The following is a 17,098-nucleotide window of genomic DNA, read 5'->3' on the forward strand; positions in this document are numbered from 1 at the left end:
GACGGGAAAACTCAGGACATTTTTTGCTGGTCGCAAAGTGAGAACCTGTACACAGACAACATTTAACAAACTCTTCATCAACTGAACAGCTGTCACCCGAGTGGTCATGGAAAAGGAAATAGCTGCACGATTTCTGCCTATGCGTTTTAAACTGCCATTTATTATGTTTTTAAAACCATGCTTTTTCAAAAACAAACCAAGAGAAACCGGGTGAATTGAAGTATTTTGATTGGAAGTTGTCTGTTCTTTTTGTATGTGTATGACATATGGAGAAACATCAGATGCCTGGTAAAGATTCCTACCAATTGGTACACGCTGAGAATTCGAATTATTGTTCTCAAACTCAACATCAAGTGAGTTTGGTGAGTTTGACACTGGCACAGAGTTTTTAGCAGTAGTATCATTGAAATTGTTTGGTTGTTGTTTTGGCTGAATTAGCGTGTCGGAATGAGATTCCGAGTGACATTCACATGAATCAAGCGAAGGAACTGTAGAGCTTTTATGATGACGTCTCCTCTTTTTATTACAGTGTTTACAATACTTAGGTGCAGAGGCCCGTTTTAAACGTTTGGATTTATTTTGAGAATGTTCGGAGCCATCCGTGCAAGAACTTTCAGTATCTAATACTGAATAATTATTAGCTATAGTGACATTGTACGAAACCTGGGGGACAGGGCCCCCAGGTTCGTCTGGGTCGTTCATGTAACCAGAGAAAAAGGTAAAAACTTACCAGAGCACTGCCAAAATCACTAACTATTAAATAAATAGAAAGATAAACATAAATATACTACACTCCACTACTTAACTGATCTCTATTTACTAGATAATATATAAAAATCGCAAAAGCAAAAATTGAGACAACCGCCTAGCTTGACGTTTCCCGCGCTTTCCGTGATCTACTTTCAAAACCCTTTCGTCTTTTGTTTCACTTATTCCAAATTACGTGTTCTCCATTCGAAACCGTTCGTATTTTGTTTTACTGATTCCGAATTTGTTTTGACAGCCAATGTTTTTCTCGTTTGCTGCAGTGTCGATGCGCACGCGCCGCATCAGCCAGTTCGCGCCGCTGCTGATAGCGCTGGTGGGGCTGCCTGCGCGCGGCAAGAGCCAGCTGGCTCACCGTCTCTCCAGGCACCTGAACTGGAATGGAGAGAGCACTAAAGGTAATTAAAGCAAAATTATTCTAGTTAAAATTGATTTGAATGTTAAGCCATATTGAGTTACGAAGAAGAAAAAGTTAGCAGTCAAGCCCCAAACAGTCACCACCACGTAATATGAAATCCAAGAATAAGCTATAATAAGTAGACTTGCAAATTCACTCACCACAATTTAAATAAATGATTAAAGCAAAAAGTTGAGTTGTATCACCAATTTATCCATTTAAAGCTAAAAGTCAGCTACATGAAGACATATAAAGCGTTAATGAATATAATTTTACTAGCTTTCCGCCCGCGGCTTCGCCCGCGTGGAATTTTGTCTGTCACAGAAAAACTTTATCGCGCGCGTCCCTGTTTCAAAAACCGGGATAAAAACTATCCTATGTTCTTTCCCGGGACTCAAACTATCTCTATGCCAAATTTCATCAAAATCGGTTGCGAGGTTTAAGCGGGAAAGCGTAACAGACAGACAGACAGACAGAGTTACTTTCGCATTTATAATATTAGTTGGGATTAGTTGGGATACATATTGGCGTAGTGTTAATGTTTCTATAAACATAGAGGCGTAGTAGACTCACAGTACCGTGACCTAAATAGTACCATACTGTTGATCTTGGTTTCGCTAATAATAAGATCACGCACAGCTTCAGTACATTATCTATTTTATTTGCTCCAATTCACAATGGGGAACATCTCGTGACAGATTTAGGCCTATTTGGACTTTGGACTGATAAAATTAACAACTGATCTCATGCAAACAGATTTTAACAGGCTGATATTTAACTAAGTATGTGGAACACATAATACCTACAAAGCCTTCACCAGACTGCAATGATGACATAGTACTTATGTGAGGTCATCATCAGCAACAGTAAATATTTGCTAGTGCAACAGTCATTGCCCAAATTACATTTTAATATAAGATATAGGTGTAAAAAAATATTGTTCATAATATTATGATCAAGCAACCTTCACGTGATCAGGTGTTTACCAATTCCAACTATTTTCGTGTATTTGAACTTGTTTGACCTCTTCTTTCTGTTTTTTCACTATCGTTAGGTATAATAGGCAACTTTTACCTTTAACGCTAGCTTATCCTCTGTTTTGTTTACCCTTACATCTCTCCGACTCGTACAATATTTACTATTGATTGCCTCATTAATTAAGAACTCTGCCAATATCATAGACGTTTTTCCTCGTGGAATTATGTTCTGTTCATTTTTAAGTTGATTGGTTTAAAATACTTATTGGTGTAATCTAAGGTATGCGCTGAGGTATTTCTCATGCCTATGATTCGTTCCGTTTCATTTTCTTTCTCCGTAGCCAAATGGAATTTAACGTGCAGGTATGCGGTAATGCTTCTTTCTTCTGGGTGCCAATTCCTGCCTCATTTTCAATTTCGCGCGTCGGGTTATTAGTTTTTAAGCCAGAATTTGTTATAGGTTTTGACTTGAAGTATTTTTTGTCTCAGTGTTCGACTGCAGCGAGTACCGCCGCCGGCACATGGCTCTCTACTGCAGCCACGACATCTTCCGCGCCGACCACCAGCAAGGATCTGCTATCCGCCGCCAGAGCGCGCGCGAGGCGGTGCAGGACGCGGTTCTGTGGCTGAAGGACGGGAACAGTGTTGCTGTGAGTTCCACTCATATCCCATCAATCCCCAAGCGGTTGCATTAATGACCGCGTAACAATTGATTTTTTTTTCTATTGTGCTTTGTCTCGACTCGCGGGGCTTTATAATCTGTTAAAAACTCAATTTAAAAACAAGAACCCATTCACAAACTGCTGTTCTTTACCCATTCCAAAGTTCGGTCTATAGTGATAAGACCTCCGAATAGTGCTGCTTTACTTTCCCGTATTTATCTTAGCTTAGTCACTGCCTTGACACATTCTTATGTTTCTTTAATTAATAAGCTGATGAGAATAATATCTGAAGGATTTAACATCATACAAATGATATTTGAAAAGAAAGCCGACAATCTTCTGTTTTTCTCTACATTTTCCTTTTTTCAAAGTTTCGGATAAATCCATGATAATTCAGAAGGATCTATTTCCAATTAGGTATTAAAAAGACGAGTTTAAAACTCAGTTTTCTCTTTCCAGATTTTTGACGGCACCAACATAACCAAGGAGCAGCGTCGGGAGCTGAACGACTACTGTCTCAACGACATGGGCTTCAGGATCCTGTTCATCGAGTGCGTCTGCGAGGACCAGGACATGCTCGAGCGGAACATCATTGAGATACTCCACTACTCCGCCGATTACAAGAACATGAGCGAGGTGGAAGCGGTCGATGATCTCAGGAAGAAGCTGGAGCACTACATGCGACAGTACGAGCCTATTGACGCTGGTGTGGAGAACATCAGCTTCGTCAGGGTCGAGAATATGGGCGAGACGGTCACCGCTCACAAAGTGGCCGGGCAAAAGGAATCCGGCATCCTTGGATACTTGTCCGGGATGAGGGCTCTGCCTCAGACCCTTTACTTCACACGGGTAATTATCAGACACTAATGAATCTAGTATTTCCCCTAAACGGTTACGTAATATTGAATGATCTTGCGGAGCCATTTATACTTATCATAGTGAGTTAGATAAACATGTTTTTCACATAGAATCCTATTTAGTCTGCAGCGTAGTTCATTAATCAGGCACGCGGATCTACAAGAAATAGTACTCGTAGATTGAGTGGGACGCATTTGTAAAATTTATTTAATAGTATTTTTACGTGTGAACAGTTGCTCTACTTTTTTGCCTTTCAATGCTGAGAATGGTCCTTCGAAAATCTAGTGATAGTTATAAGGATATAAATATTATCTAGTTTGGATCTCTGATTAGAAACGACAACCATTCCGTGTGCCAAGTGCGTCAATAAGCCTAAAATATATTTTAGGCAAGAAGCAGAACACATTTTCTTAATCTCCGCATTATACCAGTTTTCCAATTAGTTATTTAACCTTTAACCAGTGACATGACTATTTTATAACACTATAAGGGACATGACGTCTCACAGGCTACTACTTAGAAATCAAAAAATTGTCAAAATTGCATGTGGATTACTTTAAAATTGTATTTGTATTTAACTATTGGTATGTCAATAAAGCAAATGTAAATGAATTCAATCATTTTTTTTATAATTACATAGAAAAAAACTATAATTACCAATTAGTGGTAATTTTCAGCCTCAATTGATATGAGGTCCTTTTTTAGCATTTTAATAGATGTTATATAAATTCTATGTCAAATTTAATACTTTTTACTAAAAATCTAATAATACAGAAACCGAAAAAACATAAAAGCCACTTCTGAAAACTGAAAATAAAAATTCTGACACCCGCTCAATTTGGCATAAAATCAATGGCAATTTTTGCAGAAAAGGCGAGAACATTGCAAACATATGGGATTGCAACACCCCAACACAAGTGTACTGTGGCGGCGTAGCATGGCCTGGCACCCGGGGCGACCCCTCCCCCCCCCCATCCTCACCCCTCATAAGACCATAAGTTGGATGTTTATATTGCGGGGGGCTAAGGCACCCCAGAATAGTCTGGTGTCCCCCAGAATTTTCGGGTTACCGATTTGATGCCGAAAGATTTTAGTACTAAGTCATGAGCTATATTATTATGATGAGATGATACCAATCGCATGCACCCCCTTATCATGACATATCAGATGCGCGACGTCCTTGTCATGCAGATGCACCTGTGGGCACTAATCTTCGCGACTGAGTTGTCACTCCGTTGTCACCCCCTGATGCTTGGAACCCTGGGCGGACCCCCCCCCTTACGCCGCCACTGTCCGCTGTGTACACTGTCATTTTGTGTAGTTTAGGCAGACAAATACTGCATGCCCTTTACTTGGCTTGACTTGTTTCAGGATGGAACAGACGGTCCATCGTTTGAACCTTGACGAGGTTCAAAAGGTTCAAACGATTGACTGACCGTTCGTAATATTTTATTCTTTGATGAATTCGTGGGCGGGAGTTATCATTTCCTAGTCTTTTCTGCCATTTTGCACTTAAAATAAAAAATGGAGTGTAAAAGTTTTTGTATGACAACTAGGGACATGTAGCCTCACAGGCTACGATGGATTTTCTAATACGTATAACTTACGTGCAAAACAACCGATAACACGTCTGCCTTCTTCTGTGGTCGTTTTAGCACTAAAACAAAAGCTACTAAGACGCTGGGTCGCTGCAAGCGAGGGGAAGTGGTCAATTCTAAGAATTTGAAAAACATGAGACGCCTGTGAGACTACGTGTCACTGGTTAAAGGTTAACTATTTACGTATGAATTAATGAGTATGGTTACAAAATTTTTATTTGGTTTTTATGCAACTATCCGCAACCATATTTTCATAATATGTTTTCCATCTAGCACTTAGTGTTATCGAGTTGAAATGTTTCACGTTATCTATGTTTACTTTTCATAGCAAATGTAATGGCTGAACTTTGTTTCGTCATGACCGTCCGATGTTTTATCAAATCCGATTATTATCTTTCAAGCCTAAAACAAGTGTTGAATTTGAATTAGTTGCTACAACAAAATTAAGTTGTTGGCATATCCTGTTTCACAACTAACAGTTTTGAAATAAGATAAGAAGCTTATGGTCCGTTTTAAATGTGTTCTTCTTGCCAACTTATGAACTTACGCAACAGTTCCAGTATTTCTATAAGAATTTTCGCTTCTTCTTCTAATCTGACGATTCTATTTATCTTTTTAGCACGGTGAAAGCGAATACAACGTGTTAGGGCGCATCGGTGGCGACGCATCGCTCTCGGCCCGCGGACAGCTGTATGCGCGCGCGCTGGCTGAACACATGAACGCGATCGGCACCCGCGACGCCATTAACGTGTGGACCTCAGAACTTAGGCGCACCAAGCAGACGGCCGCGGAGATCAGGGCCCCGAAGCGAGCTGTGAGGGCGCTCAACGAACTCGATGCTGTAAGTTTCTAATCGTTTTAAAATGTTAATGCATTTGGTCAATCATCGTCATCAGGACAGTCTCCACTGCAGAAGGACCCTCTAATTTGGGTACCAGATGCAAATGGAGGATTTGGGCTATATCCCATCTGGGATCTCAAAAGACGACTCTTTAATTTACCAGAGGCGAATGGAGGATTTGTTCCTCATTTATATCAACTCCGCCTTTGCTCGTTTTGGGTTCTAAGAACATATGCCATCCTCTGGAACTAACTCAATTTTACTGGTTTTCTTATCGTGATGGACAAATGTTAGTGTAATGAGAATGACCTATCAAATCAGTACATGTGCCAAGGATCTTGTCCACTCAAAAGAACATCACCTACTTAATGATAACGAACTAAAATTATAAAAGTCATGCATAAACATTATGAAAAACCCGCGAAATTATCAAGTTGACTACAACGCTAATTAAATTGATATCGGAGTTTAAAATAAAAAGGTAAACGTGTCTCTTACATCATCATATCGGCTGCTCGGCATAATAAAAGCCGATTACTTAATAGTAATTGCCAAGATGAAGGTTTTTTCGCCTCGTATCTAACAACTGCCCGTAATAAGTAATTAAGTAGTTGTATGGGCGGTCCAGCTCTACATATAGTTGGATCGATATCCTAGCTATTTATACTACTACTTACTAGCTATACTCAAGCTGTAGGTAAGAACATAATTTATCCTGAAATGTCGCACAACATGCAATGGTCAATCAACTCTTTCTCAAAGAAAGTCAACAAGACGCACGTCATGTTGCTCAACAAACATCTTTGGCGTCACATTTACGCATTATTGAATTTATTTATGTGAAAACTAGGTTAAAAAAAACCTGTCTGCTTATGCATGCACGTATAAGATTATCTTTCATAAGCGGACAAAAGCCTAAAATCATGGCATATCAGCAGATTTTTTAGTGGCGTGATGTTCAAATACGAAGAATAAACAGCACATAACTGTTACAAATCAATCTAAAAATACACCTGTAAAATAGATATTTCTAGACAACATCTGCTAACAACCTAAATAAACAAAATGAATGAGTTGACATTTATCGCATAATAATTTACAAAGAAAACAGAACCGTGATGTGCATTATAAACCGAAGGTTTATGGGCTAAGTAGACACGACATGACTTCTATAAATACATGGGCGGAGTCATATTCTATCTTGTTAAAGTGCTCTGTAACCGTTACTTTGTATTGTTTACAATAAAGACCATCCATTATGATAATTTAAGCTATAGAATTATCTTTGCAGCAAGCATTACGGGAGCTGGGGGGTTTCAGTATAAAAGTACTAATCTGTACTTAACTTTCTTTTATCAACATAAATCTGTATCTGCTAAATCAATCAATATCTACGATATCAATATTAACATCAGTAGGTAAATAGCTAAGTGCGATGTCAACTGTAGGTAGCAAACAACCGTTGTTTACAAACCTCATTAGCCAAAGTAGGTCGCCCTAAACAAAATGGCTTGGCATGCAATTCTACGTGTGATGGATTTACTACCGTATGCTCTATGGCGACCTACATCAATGCTATCGCGTGGATATTTCCGATCGACGTTCAGGGAAAACTACGGAAAATTACCTACGACTTCTTCATTTCTACGAACTATCGAATAAATTTTCAACGGTGCACTAAATCTATAATTAGTGCCATGTGACTCACGGCAATTCAGTTGACATTGAAAACGCTTCGGGAACGGAAAATACGCAAATTGTGAACAAAGCTTTAAATAAAGACCAGGAACTTTCATTTGTGATGTCAATGAACCAAGATCCGAGTTTCTTTAGATAGTAATTACTTAATTGAGATTTAAAAGAAACGCATGTGCTAAGAGTAAAAAGTAGGAATAAAACGTCCCGACAGTGTATAGAGACTATATCGGTATCCCGACCATGAACCAAAAGAGCGAGTGATACGAAACTTATTGTATTTTATCTCGTGATGCGAACTTTGAACTACAACTTAAAGTGATCGATCACCGGCACGATCCGTGATGTTAACAAGACATGACTGATGATAGGCCTCGTTCTTATCTTTTCAGGGACTTCTTAGTAATCTAATAAATGCCATAAAAATGAGTGATAGACCTACATTTTTAATATTCAAGGAAATTAAAGCAGTAAAAAGATCGTTTGAAGGCTAATAAGCTCGCTCTACACTATTGTCAAATTGTGATTGTATGTCTGAAAGTAAACAAATGATTTGATTGATTAATTGATTGTAATAAAATCTGTGTGTTATCAATGCACCGCTCAAAGATAAACGATCGGACACTGTTTGGTTCACATTAGGCTTTATATTCCAGCGATCGATGAAGATCGAACATGCGCTCCTCAAATCTCGTAAGCGGCAGTCCTATACCATAACTGTCATATTGACGCCTAATCTTAATTGTTTATCTATCTTCCCCAGGGAATCTGCGAAGGCCTAACCTACGAGGAGATGCAAGAGCGGTTCCCGCAAGAGTTCGCCTGGCGTGACCAGGACAAGCTGCGCTACCGTTACCCGTGGGGGGAGTCGTACATCGATATCATGACGCGCCTGCGTCCTGTGCTGTCGGCTTTGGAGGACGAACACAATGTAGTGGTGGTTGGCCACCAGGCAGTACTGAGGTGCATGCTCGGATACTTCCTGGATGCTAAACTTGGTGAGTTGACAATCTGTTCTAAGTTGTAGTAGTGACTAGTGGGAATGCTTAACTGCCTAGCTTGCATAAATGACAGCTCTCTGACAATAGTGACTGAGTTTCTTGCGCTGCTTCTTTTCAACACTGGCCCATTTATTGTTCTGAAGCAGTGGTAGGGTTAATACTGGAACGTGTAAAAGTGCTTTTTAAAAGCCTACTTGCATAAACAAATGAGTTTTTATAAGACATTTTTCTAGGCTGAGTACACAGGCAAAACTTTGTCTTCATTGCTTGAGTTTCATCGGATTTGATGATGCAAATTCTAGGCTTCAAAAAGTTTTAATGATAGAAATAAAATAAGAGATGGGATACTCCAGCTCTGATTAAAAATGTTACTACTTATGATTTTTTTTTATTAGATGTTAGATTCTACTAGATTTTGATGTAAACGGACCCCACCCATCACCGATCAGATACGGTTAAGTGCAATGATAAAGAATGGTAAATACATCGATAAAGCTTCGATCTTGAGCGTGATGTGATATGGCATTGTAATATGCGTATTTAACAACAAAAAACATCATCGTACTACGTCATAAGGGAAAGTTTATCCTTGCAAAACAAGTTTATCTGAAACGGAGATCTGGAAACAGTTGAAAATAATAATATGGACAATGCTTGTAATAAGATTTGGCTCTGAGATTATTATTAAGCCTTTATCGTCCAATTTGACGCATATCGTTATTGATTGGTGTCGTTTTAAATATCGATAAAGGTTAATTGTAAATACAGCTATTAGACAACTTCTATTCTTAGAATTTCGTCACATTTGCTCAAGATATAGTTTCAACCTTGACAAAGCCTGCCTGTCTCAATACAAACAGAACTTTACAAAGTTTTAATTTTATCTCCAATTAATCGCAGTCTCAAAAATACTTACTGGATGGATTAACTAGCTTTTTGGGCAAAATCTAGTCATTTTAACATTCAGGGGTTCAGGGGAGAGAGCTGGAGAAGGCCCATGCCAAAAGGCACGCCGAATTGGGAGACATACTATGATAATAGAACTTGAAAATATGTTTTGCCACAGGTAGTAAATTCGGAAGAAAGGGGCTTTATAATTATTGTAATTTTACAGACGAACTGCCGTACATGAACGTGCCTCTCCACACCATCGTGAAGCTGACCTCGTACGGGTACAAGTACAACGTGGAGATGATCAAGATGCCGATCGACTGCGTCGACACGCAGCGCCAGCAGCCCAAGGTGAGCACGGTAAATATTTGGCTGCAACGCAACCGTCATTTTATATTATTAGTTTATATTAGACTACAATATAGGAGAACCAAAGTAACCGACATAGCTCGCAGAATTGCTAAAATCAAGTGGCAGTGGGCGGGGCACATAGCTCGTAGAGACGATGGCCGTTGGGGCAGGAAAGTTCTCGAGTGGCGACCACGGGCTGGAAGACGTAGCGTGGGCAGGCCTCCTACTAGGTGGACCGACGATCTGGTAAAGGTCGCGGGAAGAGCCTGGATGCGGGCAGCGCAGGACCGTTCATTGTGGAAAACCTTGGGGGAGGCCTTTGTCCAGCAGTGGACGTCATTTGGCTGAAACGACGACGACGAACGACGACAATATTGCAAATATTAATTTATAACATTGACTCCGGAAAACGCAGCGTGGGACGTCCACCCAAAAGGTGGACCGATGACATCATAAAGTTAGCAGGGAACGCGCTGGACGCAGGCCGCTACCAATCGATCAACGAGTGGTCAAGCAGTGGACGTCCTATGGCTGAAATGTTGATGATGATGATGATTGACACCATTTGTCAATGAGTAGCGACTAATTAGCCCAATGGTGTCGCTGTCGGACTGGTCGAATCGAGATCCGAGGAACGCGGGTTCGAACCCCCGCCGCTGTTTGAGTATTGTGGTGGACCCACTCGTAACACAAGTATAAATTAGCTTACCAAGAGGGGTTAACGACACTGTTAGTAATTTGTGTCATTCTCGAATAAACAAACGTACCTACTGTCCGACAACAGCATAATTAATTAGACTAAATTGATTAAATATCATGAGCGCTAAGGTTGTCAACTTTTCAAACCTTTGTGTTAGGCCAATGAGTTTCTGGTCGACTATAAGAGACTGTTAATTAATTAAGCCAGCATACAATTTATTTATAGCTACGATTTGGTAAAAATAGCAAATTTTAATGTTCAACATCACGTTCTGCCCCACGCTCTCGCGCTGGCACTTCGGTCCGCGCACGTTTCTATCACATTTTGTGATTTTATATAGATTTATTGGCTCTTTCCGATATGCAACGGTCGGTTGAACTCATGACACTTTATATAGGTAATGACAACACCACCGAACAACACTAATGACACGTGTAAGATAAATAGCAACCTCAAAAGAAAGAAACCTGTAAATTGCTGTAGATAAAATTATTTAGTCAAGATAAATTTTTAGTCATTTACGAATGAAATTAACCACTAAAAATAAACTATGAAATCATACGATAATGTATTAACTTAATCATACGAATTTACGTTATTTATGATAATAACTAATGACTGGAAATAAACTACAAAATCATACGATGTCGGAATAATCATACGAATGAAAGTACCGAATGATAAATGATTCATTTCAGTCTGTAATTTCTGTATGGTCCAAAGGTTGACTGAAAACTTGTTCACTTGTTATAAAATACGGAAAATTTTATAAAATATAGATAATAGTAGTAACTGTTTTTTTTATTTTATAAATAAATAACAACTTAATTTCTCAACACATCCTAACCGTCTTTTTTAAATTTCAGAACTGCTCCATCACGAGGAGTGCGTCTGACGCGCTGGTGACGGTGCCGTCGCACTACGACACCCTCCCATCCAACCTGTGGCAGAGCGCGACCGAGGCGCAGGTCTAGGCCTCCGGGCCCGGGGCCAGCTGCCCCGCACCTAGCACTAGGGCTCCGCCCTCGAGTGACGCCTGACCCGCCCGGGAGTGGCCCGCGGCTGTGAAACGCTGCGGACCGAAGACGCGACGCACACCCGTTGTGAGAGTCGACCTCCACGGAAACAGACTTTGGAGTGCTTGATTCCTGTGTCGAAGCGCGTTGAATTTACCTAGCTTTTATTCTAAATCTAGTATTAGTCTGCGAGCGTGGAACGCTCGCCAACGATCTGCGATCACCCCGTTAGCTCAATCGTAATTTGTACAAATTTTCACATGTGACAGTGTAAGCTTCCAATTATTGTAATAAGACTGAAAGGTGTAACCTATCCATGATCCAAACCGAGTCAAATTCATTCGTTTTACACTAGAAACATTTATAGATTAATTATTGTGTTCTTAGTATAAGCAAGTATGAGATAGCTCCCTTATCTTATCGGTTGATTATTTTGGTTAGGTAATAGTACGCTATTTTATCTAGTATAAGCACTTCGAATCTAAATATTTGCACGTAATTTACTCTTAGGTTGCAGTTTTCATTTTAGTAAATAAAAAAATAAGAATCATCTTTTTAGCACTTATATTATTCGCAGTATAGAGGGTCTTCAGTAATGCTTGTAATGTTTAAATTCGGTAATTTAGTTTTACATTAATTAAAAATTGAACTAATTAACAATACTTTTAAGTGGAATGGAATTAATCTTACGTTTAGTTTAGATAGTTGGTGGTTTTGCGATAATATTTTGTGCTATGCCTAATTATACGTTATGTTCATCTTTTGCATTATTATCTTTAGTCCTAAGCCGGGATTTGTTTCGCAATTTATATTTTCAAGGGTTTTTGCTATCAACTTGCTTACTGTAATCTGTAATGAATGGACATGGTGGCAGTATCTGAGATACTGGTCAGTTAGGGTAAGACGTACGTACTTATAGTTTTTAAGATTCTCTCTTACAGTACCTAGTTCTCCATGTATTGGTGTTATTGAATTTCTAAGATTGGATCACTTGCAAAGTTGCAACTGATGTCATGTTTGGCATTTAGGATCTAGCGAAGTAGCTGTTCGTATTTTGCCACCGTAGAGGTTTAGGGTGGTAAAATAGTAGATTTTATTCTATCATTCAGCATTTCACAAGTGTTGTTTTGAAAGATAGGACTAGGACAGCTTTGTTCTCATTGCCTTTGACTGGTCAAATTATGGTGGTCTTTACACCTACATAAACTGCAAGTTTATTGCTATTATGTTGAGTTTCGAATCATGTTTGATGAGATAATAATTTTAAGAATTACAATCTCACTGTCTTTTTAAAATAAATACTGTTTAGTAGGCACCAAGGTTGTTTTATTTTCCTCCTTAGTTATAAATAGGTAAGATAGAACAGATATCCAATCTGCATACGTATTCTTATTGTTATGTTAATGCATCTTTGGATCGCTCTCTACTGAAAAAGCACCTGGCATTTGTTCGTGCTATTTGTAGAAAGACGTGCCAAATGCGAATTAGAAATAGAAATTTTCCTCATCTTGCAAGTATAACTGCATCTTTTTGAGTTTATGCGGATTAAACATAAAACTTGGCTCGTATTTTTTTTATTAGTCATTAAATTACCTATTATAAAATTTTGGCTCCGCAATTTGTTACACGAAGTACTTACCTAATAGTTAATTATTTAACAATAGTACTAGGTAATCACATAATTAATTACCTACAAATTAACCTTTTTGCCCTTTGCTTCCTGAGAGTAAAAACATTTTTTTAACATCTCATTGATTCTCAACTAACATCAATCGATTTATTGTTTGGAAGAAACCTTTATGAAATTTTGATGAATGGTCTTTCAAAACTTAACTAGCCCCAGTCGTTATTTATTAGGCAATGCCATTGTTTAACACATCAGATGCACGACTAGTCGAGGGTGCAATTAATCACGAGCAGACAACATCGTGATCGAACGGCCAGACGGTTTGCTGACTGAGCGTTCTGAAGGTCACGCTCGTGCCACTAGCAGATTAACATCTGTTGGTATGAAAGCGACGTGAGATAAAGTCGAGTTGGTATTGTCAGGAGACAGTCACGAACGTGCAGGGTCATGCGCAGGTTACGGTTTACGGTCCTATGAACAGATTTTTTTATTTTCACTCACACCGCAGAACACCCAACTTATGTACCTACAAGATGGTAAAACACATCACGAGCCTATTCAATAGGGTACCGCTTAAGCGCTTATCTGATAGGGTTTTAATGACAATTTGATAGGAGAAAATTTATTAGTCTCCTAACTAGGTAGATTTTTAAGATCTAGGGAGGAATGGTGACGAACTGTTTGCCACCATACCAGATTAGACCACCAATACCACCATGACCATTCTGTCAAGAGTGAAGAAGATTAAGAAAAATGAAAATGAAAATTACCTTATATTAAATTAATTAAGAAGGTCCCTCATTTCGTCAATACTTATACCTTTGACTTTACTCCAAATGAGATGGATAAAATTAACATACACATTTCCCAAGGAAGTTAAGAGACACAACACCTGAGTCCATTTAAACAAATGTGGTCAATTGCGTCAGAAGGAGGGCTATTGACATGTAGATTGTAGATGGATAAAATCTATTAGTGTCATACCTTTCCAAGTTAGTGGTAAGCTAAAGCTAAATAAAGCTATTACGGATCACGCCCTTCATTACACCATATGGCACAGTCTCACGATTGAAACGTGAGAAATTATTTCATTAGTTAGATAACACCGCAATAATGAAATGGATATGAAAATATCTAAGGTACATCGATGACTGAATAGCGGTTACGATGAAGAAACTAAAAAATATCCACGACTTACTAAATCTATAAAAATATATGACCCCCCTTCTGACGCAGTTGGGTAAAACAAAACAGGCGGTCTTATAGCTAGGAAGCAATATCTTTCGCAGTTTCGCACAACCCAGGAAATGAACCGAAGTGGATAAGATTAATGCAATTCTGCTGATGTTCCAAAGATTTATGCCTTAGACCTTAAATTACCTACATATAGGCGGGTTAGGTACATACTGAATTGAGAGAGAGACGGGTGGGTGAGTGACCATGACTTTACTATAATATGTAGCCTTGATTTTGACGACATAGTAAATTTACTTTATGACATACGAAACAAGCAGAACTGACGGCCGATGGGGCAGCAAGGTTCTGGAGTGGAGGCCACGTACCGGAAAGCGCAGCATAAGACGTCCACCTACAAGGTGGACCGACGACCTCATAAAGGTAGCGGGAAGGTGCTGGATGCAGGCCGCCACCAACCGGCCATTGTGGAAATCATTGGGTATATCATATGGCTATGTTCAGCGGTGGCTGGAATGATGATGATGATGATGATGATGATGATGATGATGATGATGATGATACGAAAAACACATATTATAAAGCTTTTGCATTTGGTCAATTTTCTAACATATCGCTTAGGTGCATCACGTCGTTTCTGTTTGGTGAATCGAAACTGAGTTTCAACTGTCGAGAAAACTTGTCAATATCAATAAAACAACAAATGAAGGTACATTTCTGGGATGGCGAGAAAAGTGCTACAAGCAATAATGCATCTCCATTGAGAGTGAGAGGCTTCGACTTGAGCTTCGACTTGACCGTGACTTACTTCATTGACGGATCGCGCCCGGCTCTCGGCGCACACGCACGCATTGTCATACAAATCGCGCAGCGGCGTACACGCGACGTTTCCGCGGTAAACAATACGACACTCGTTTGAATTTCGAACTGTGAACGTTTGTGATGTGCCAGTGACAGTGTTGAGATATTTTTAAAACTAAAAATCTTCATTTAGTTATGTAAGTAGTTAAGTTTTCGACATCGTCCTTCAGGTATTTAGGTATTCTGCATATTGAGCGATTCAGGATACCCCCATAACTATGAATTTACGATTATTTTGCTGTAAACAATATTGACATTGGGAACTATTATAACCCCAAAGAGTATAACTAGGAATACAGAAAAGAACTTGTTCCTAGACTAATTACAAAATGTATTTATTTTCTCTTTGTCTAAGTTAACGACGTTGACAAGATGTAGATTTCTTGTGTTTAATCCTCAAAACCAGTTGTGGAGTTGAGTTGGTACAATGTAAACACTTACGATGACGAGTTTGTCTAAATAAAACTTTGATTGCCATTAACAACGCTTTTTGAATCTTCATTCTGACGGCTGTTTAAGAAAAGTGAAAACGAAAGACCTGCCAGCATTATTCAGTTGATTATCAGCTTTACTGAATGATAAACAATTTCCTTATGTGAGTAATAAGTACCTGTGCATTATTTTTAGTCCAATCGACAAAGATTTATCATCGTAATCATGAGTAGGTAGGCTTACTCATCAAACTGTTTTTACTCTGCGATATTATGCCTCCTGACCGTGATATCACTTTCTACCTACGATGTTGTAAAGAAAAATACCCGGACTAAACCGCAAATATGCATTTAATTTTATTTTACAAAAAAAGTTCCACAGGAAAAACTACTTTCAAACTCTTGATCTACTCTGGCAAATCTACTTACGCGCTATCTTGAATTCCAAACTAACGTTTCAAACAATTAAGAACAAATACAAGTAGATTCTATATTATATCGGTTACTTTACCTACTGGCGTAAAAGAATGGAACTAGTATACAACAATAATCCGCTCCTTTGCGTCGTGCTTTTGGGTAAAAACTCAGATCATAGAAGGATGATCTGAGGGTAAAAAGTATAGGTTCTAAGTTCCTAAAGCATCATCTTTAGTTTTGGGCCAGAACTATCCAGAACATCTGGAATCTCCATCGTGATCGGCAATCCTCTGTCGTGATAGCGTAAATAGCTTCTGCTTCTGTCTGATTTATAATATTCACTCATATTTTTTCTGTATTATCGTTATATTTCAACCAATAGCCAATTTACACAAAACATTGACAAATTCAAAACCTATTTTAGTCTTCCTCATGAATCACTGTTGGTGGAGAAACCCGCATGAAAATCCGTTCAGTTTTTGAATTTATTTTTAGTTTTGAGGCAGACAGACGCGCGCCGGAGGACTTTATAATAAGTAGGACTTATGTAGTGACAACAAGAAATAACGAAGAAAATAAATTACCTAAGTAAACTGATTATTATGTTTTTTGCTGCCATTATAAATCATAAATTCTACCCTGTCAGAAAACAGTTAAGTACCTACTACATACCAATGTGGAAGGGCAATACGTATAGTTACACAGGCCCTGTGACTTCTTTCAGAACTGACACCTCTATCACCTCAAACTTTCATAAAATGCTTGAGATTTTAGTATTCTGGGCCACCTATGTTAAACTAACGGCTACTTTAAGCC

General features: G+C 38.9%; 2 protein-coding genes across 4 annotated transcripts in view; both read left to right on the top strand.

The window, feature by feature from the left end:
• The first annotated feature begins 989 nt into the window (after positions 1–989).
• LOC114351308 (6-phosphofructo-2-kinase/fructose-2,6-bisphosphatase-like) lies at positions 990–13,067 on the top strand. Of its 2 annotated transcripts, none has more exons than XM_028302480.1 (7): positions 990–1,163; positions 2,629–2,789; positions 3,261–3,650; positions 5,877–6,098; positions 8,557–8,791; positions 9,909–10,045; positions 11,603–13,067. In XM_028302480.1, the coding sequence occupies exons 1-7, from the start codon at positions 1,007–1,009 to the stop codon at positions 11,708–11,710; spliced, it is 1,410 nt and encodes a 469-aa protein (XP_028158281.1). In that variant the 5' UTR covers positions 990–1,006; the 3' UTR covers positions 11,711–13,067. The 2 variants fall into 2 exon arrangements, with proteins under 2 accessions (XP_028158281.1, XP_028158282.1); XM_028302481.1 differs by having other exon boundaries at positions 9,909–10,036.
• A 2,312-nt stretch (positions 13,068–15,379) lies between these two features.
• Positions 15,380–17,098, top strand: part of LOC114351279 (NAD kinase-like) — a 40,329-nt gene continuing 38,610 nt past the window's right edge. Inside the window, exon 1 of one of the 2 annotated variants that reach the window (XM_028302427.1) lies at positions 15,380–15,571. Coding sequence is in view for 1 of the 2 variants with exons in the window: in XM_028302426.1 (XP_028158227.1) it covers positions 16,010–16,029 (20 nt within the window). In the remaining variant the exon portion in view is untranslated. Of the gene's footprint in view, positions 15,572–15,994; positions 16,030–17,098 lie in introns of those variants that run through there. The other variant, XM_028302426.1, reaches the window with a different exon arrangement.

Source organism: Ostrinia furnacalis, unplaced genomic scaffold (assembly GCF_004193835.3).
Source record: "Ostrinia furnacalis isolate ACB-3 unplaced genomic scaffold, ASM419383v2 OfSCF1126, whole genome shotgun sequence".
NCBI classification, from domain to species: domain Eukaryota; kingdom Metazoa; phylum Arthropoda; class Insecta; order Lepidoptera; family Crambidae; genus Ostrinia; species Ostrinia furnacalis.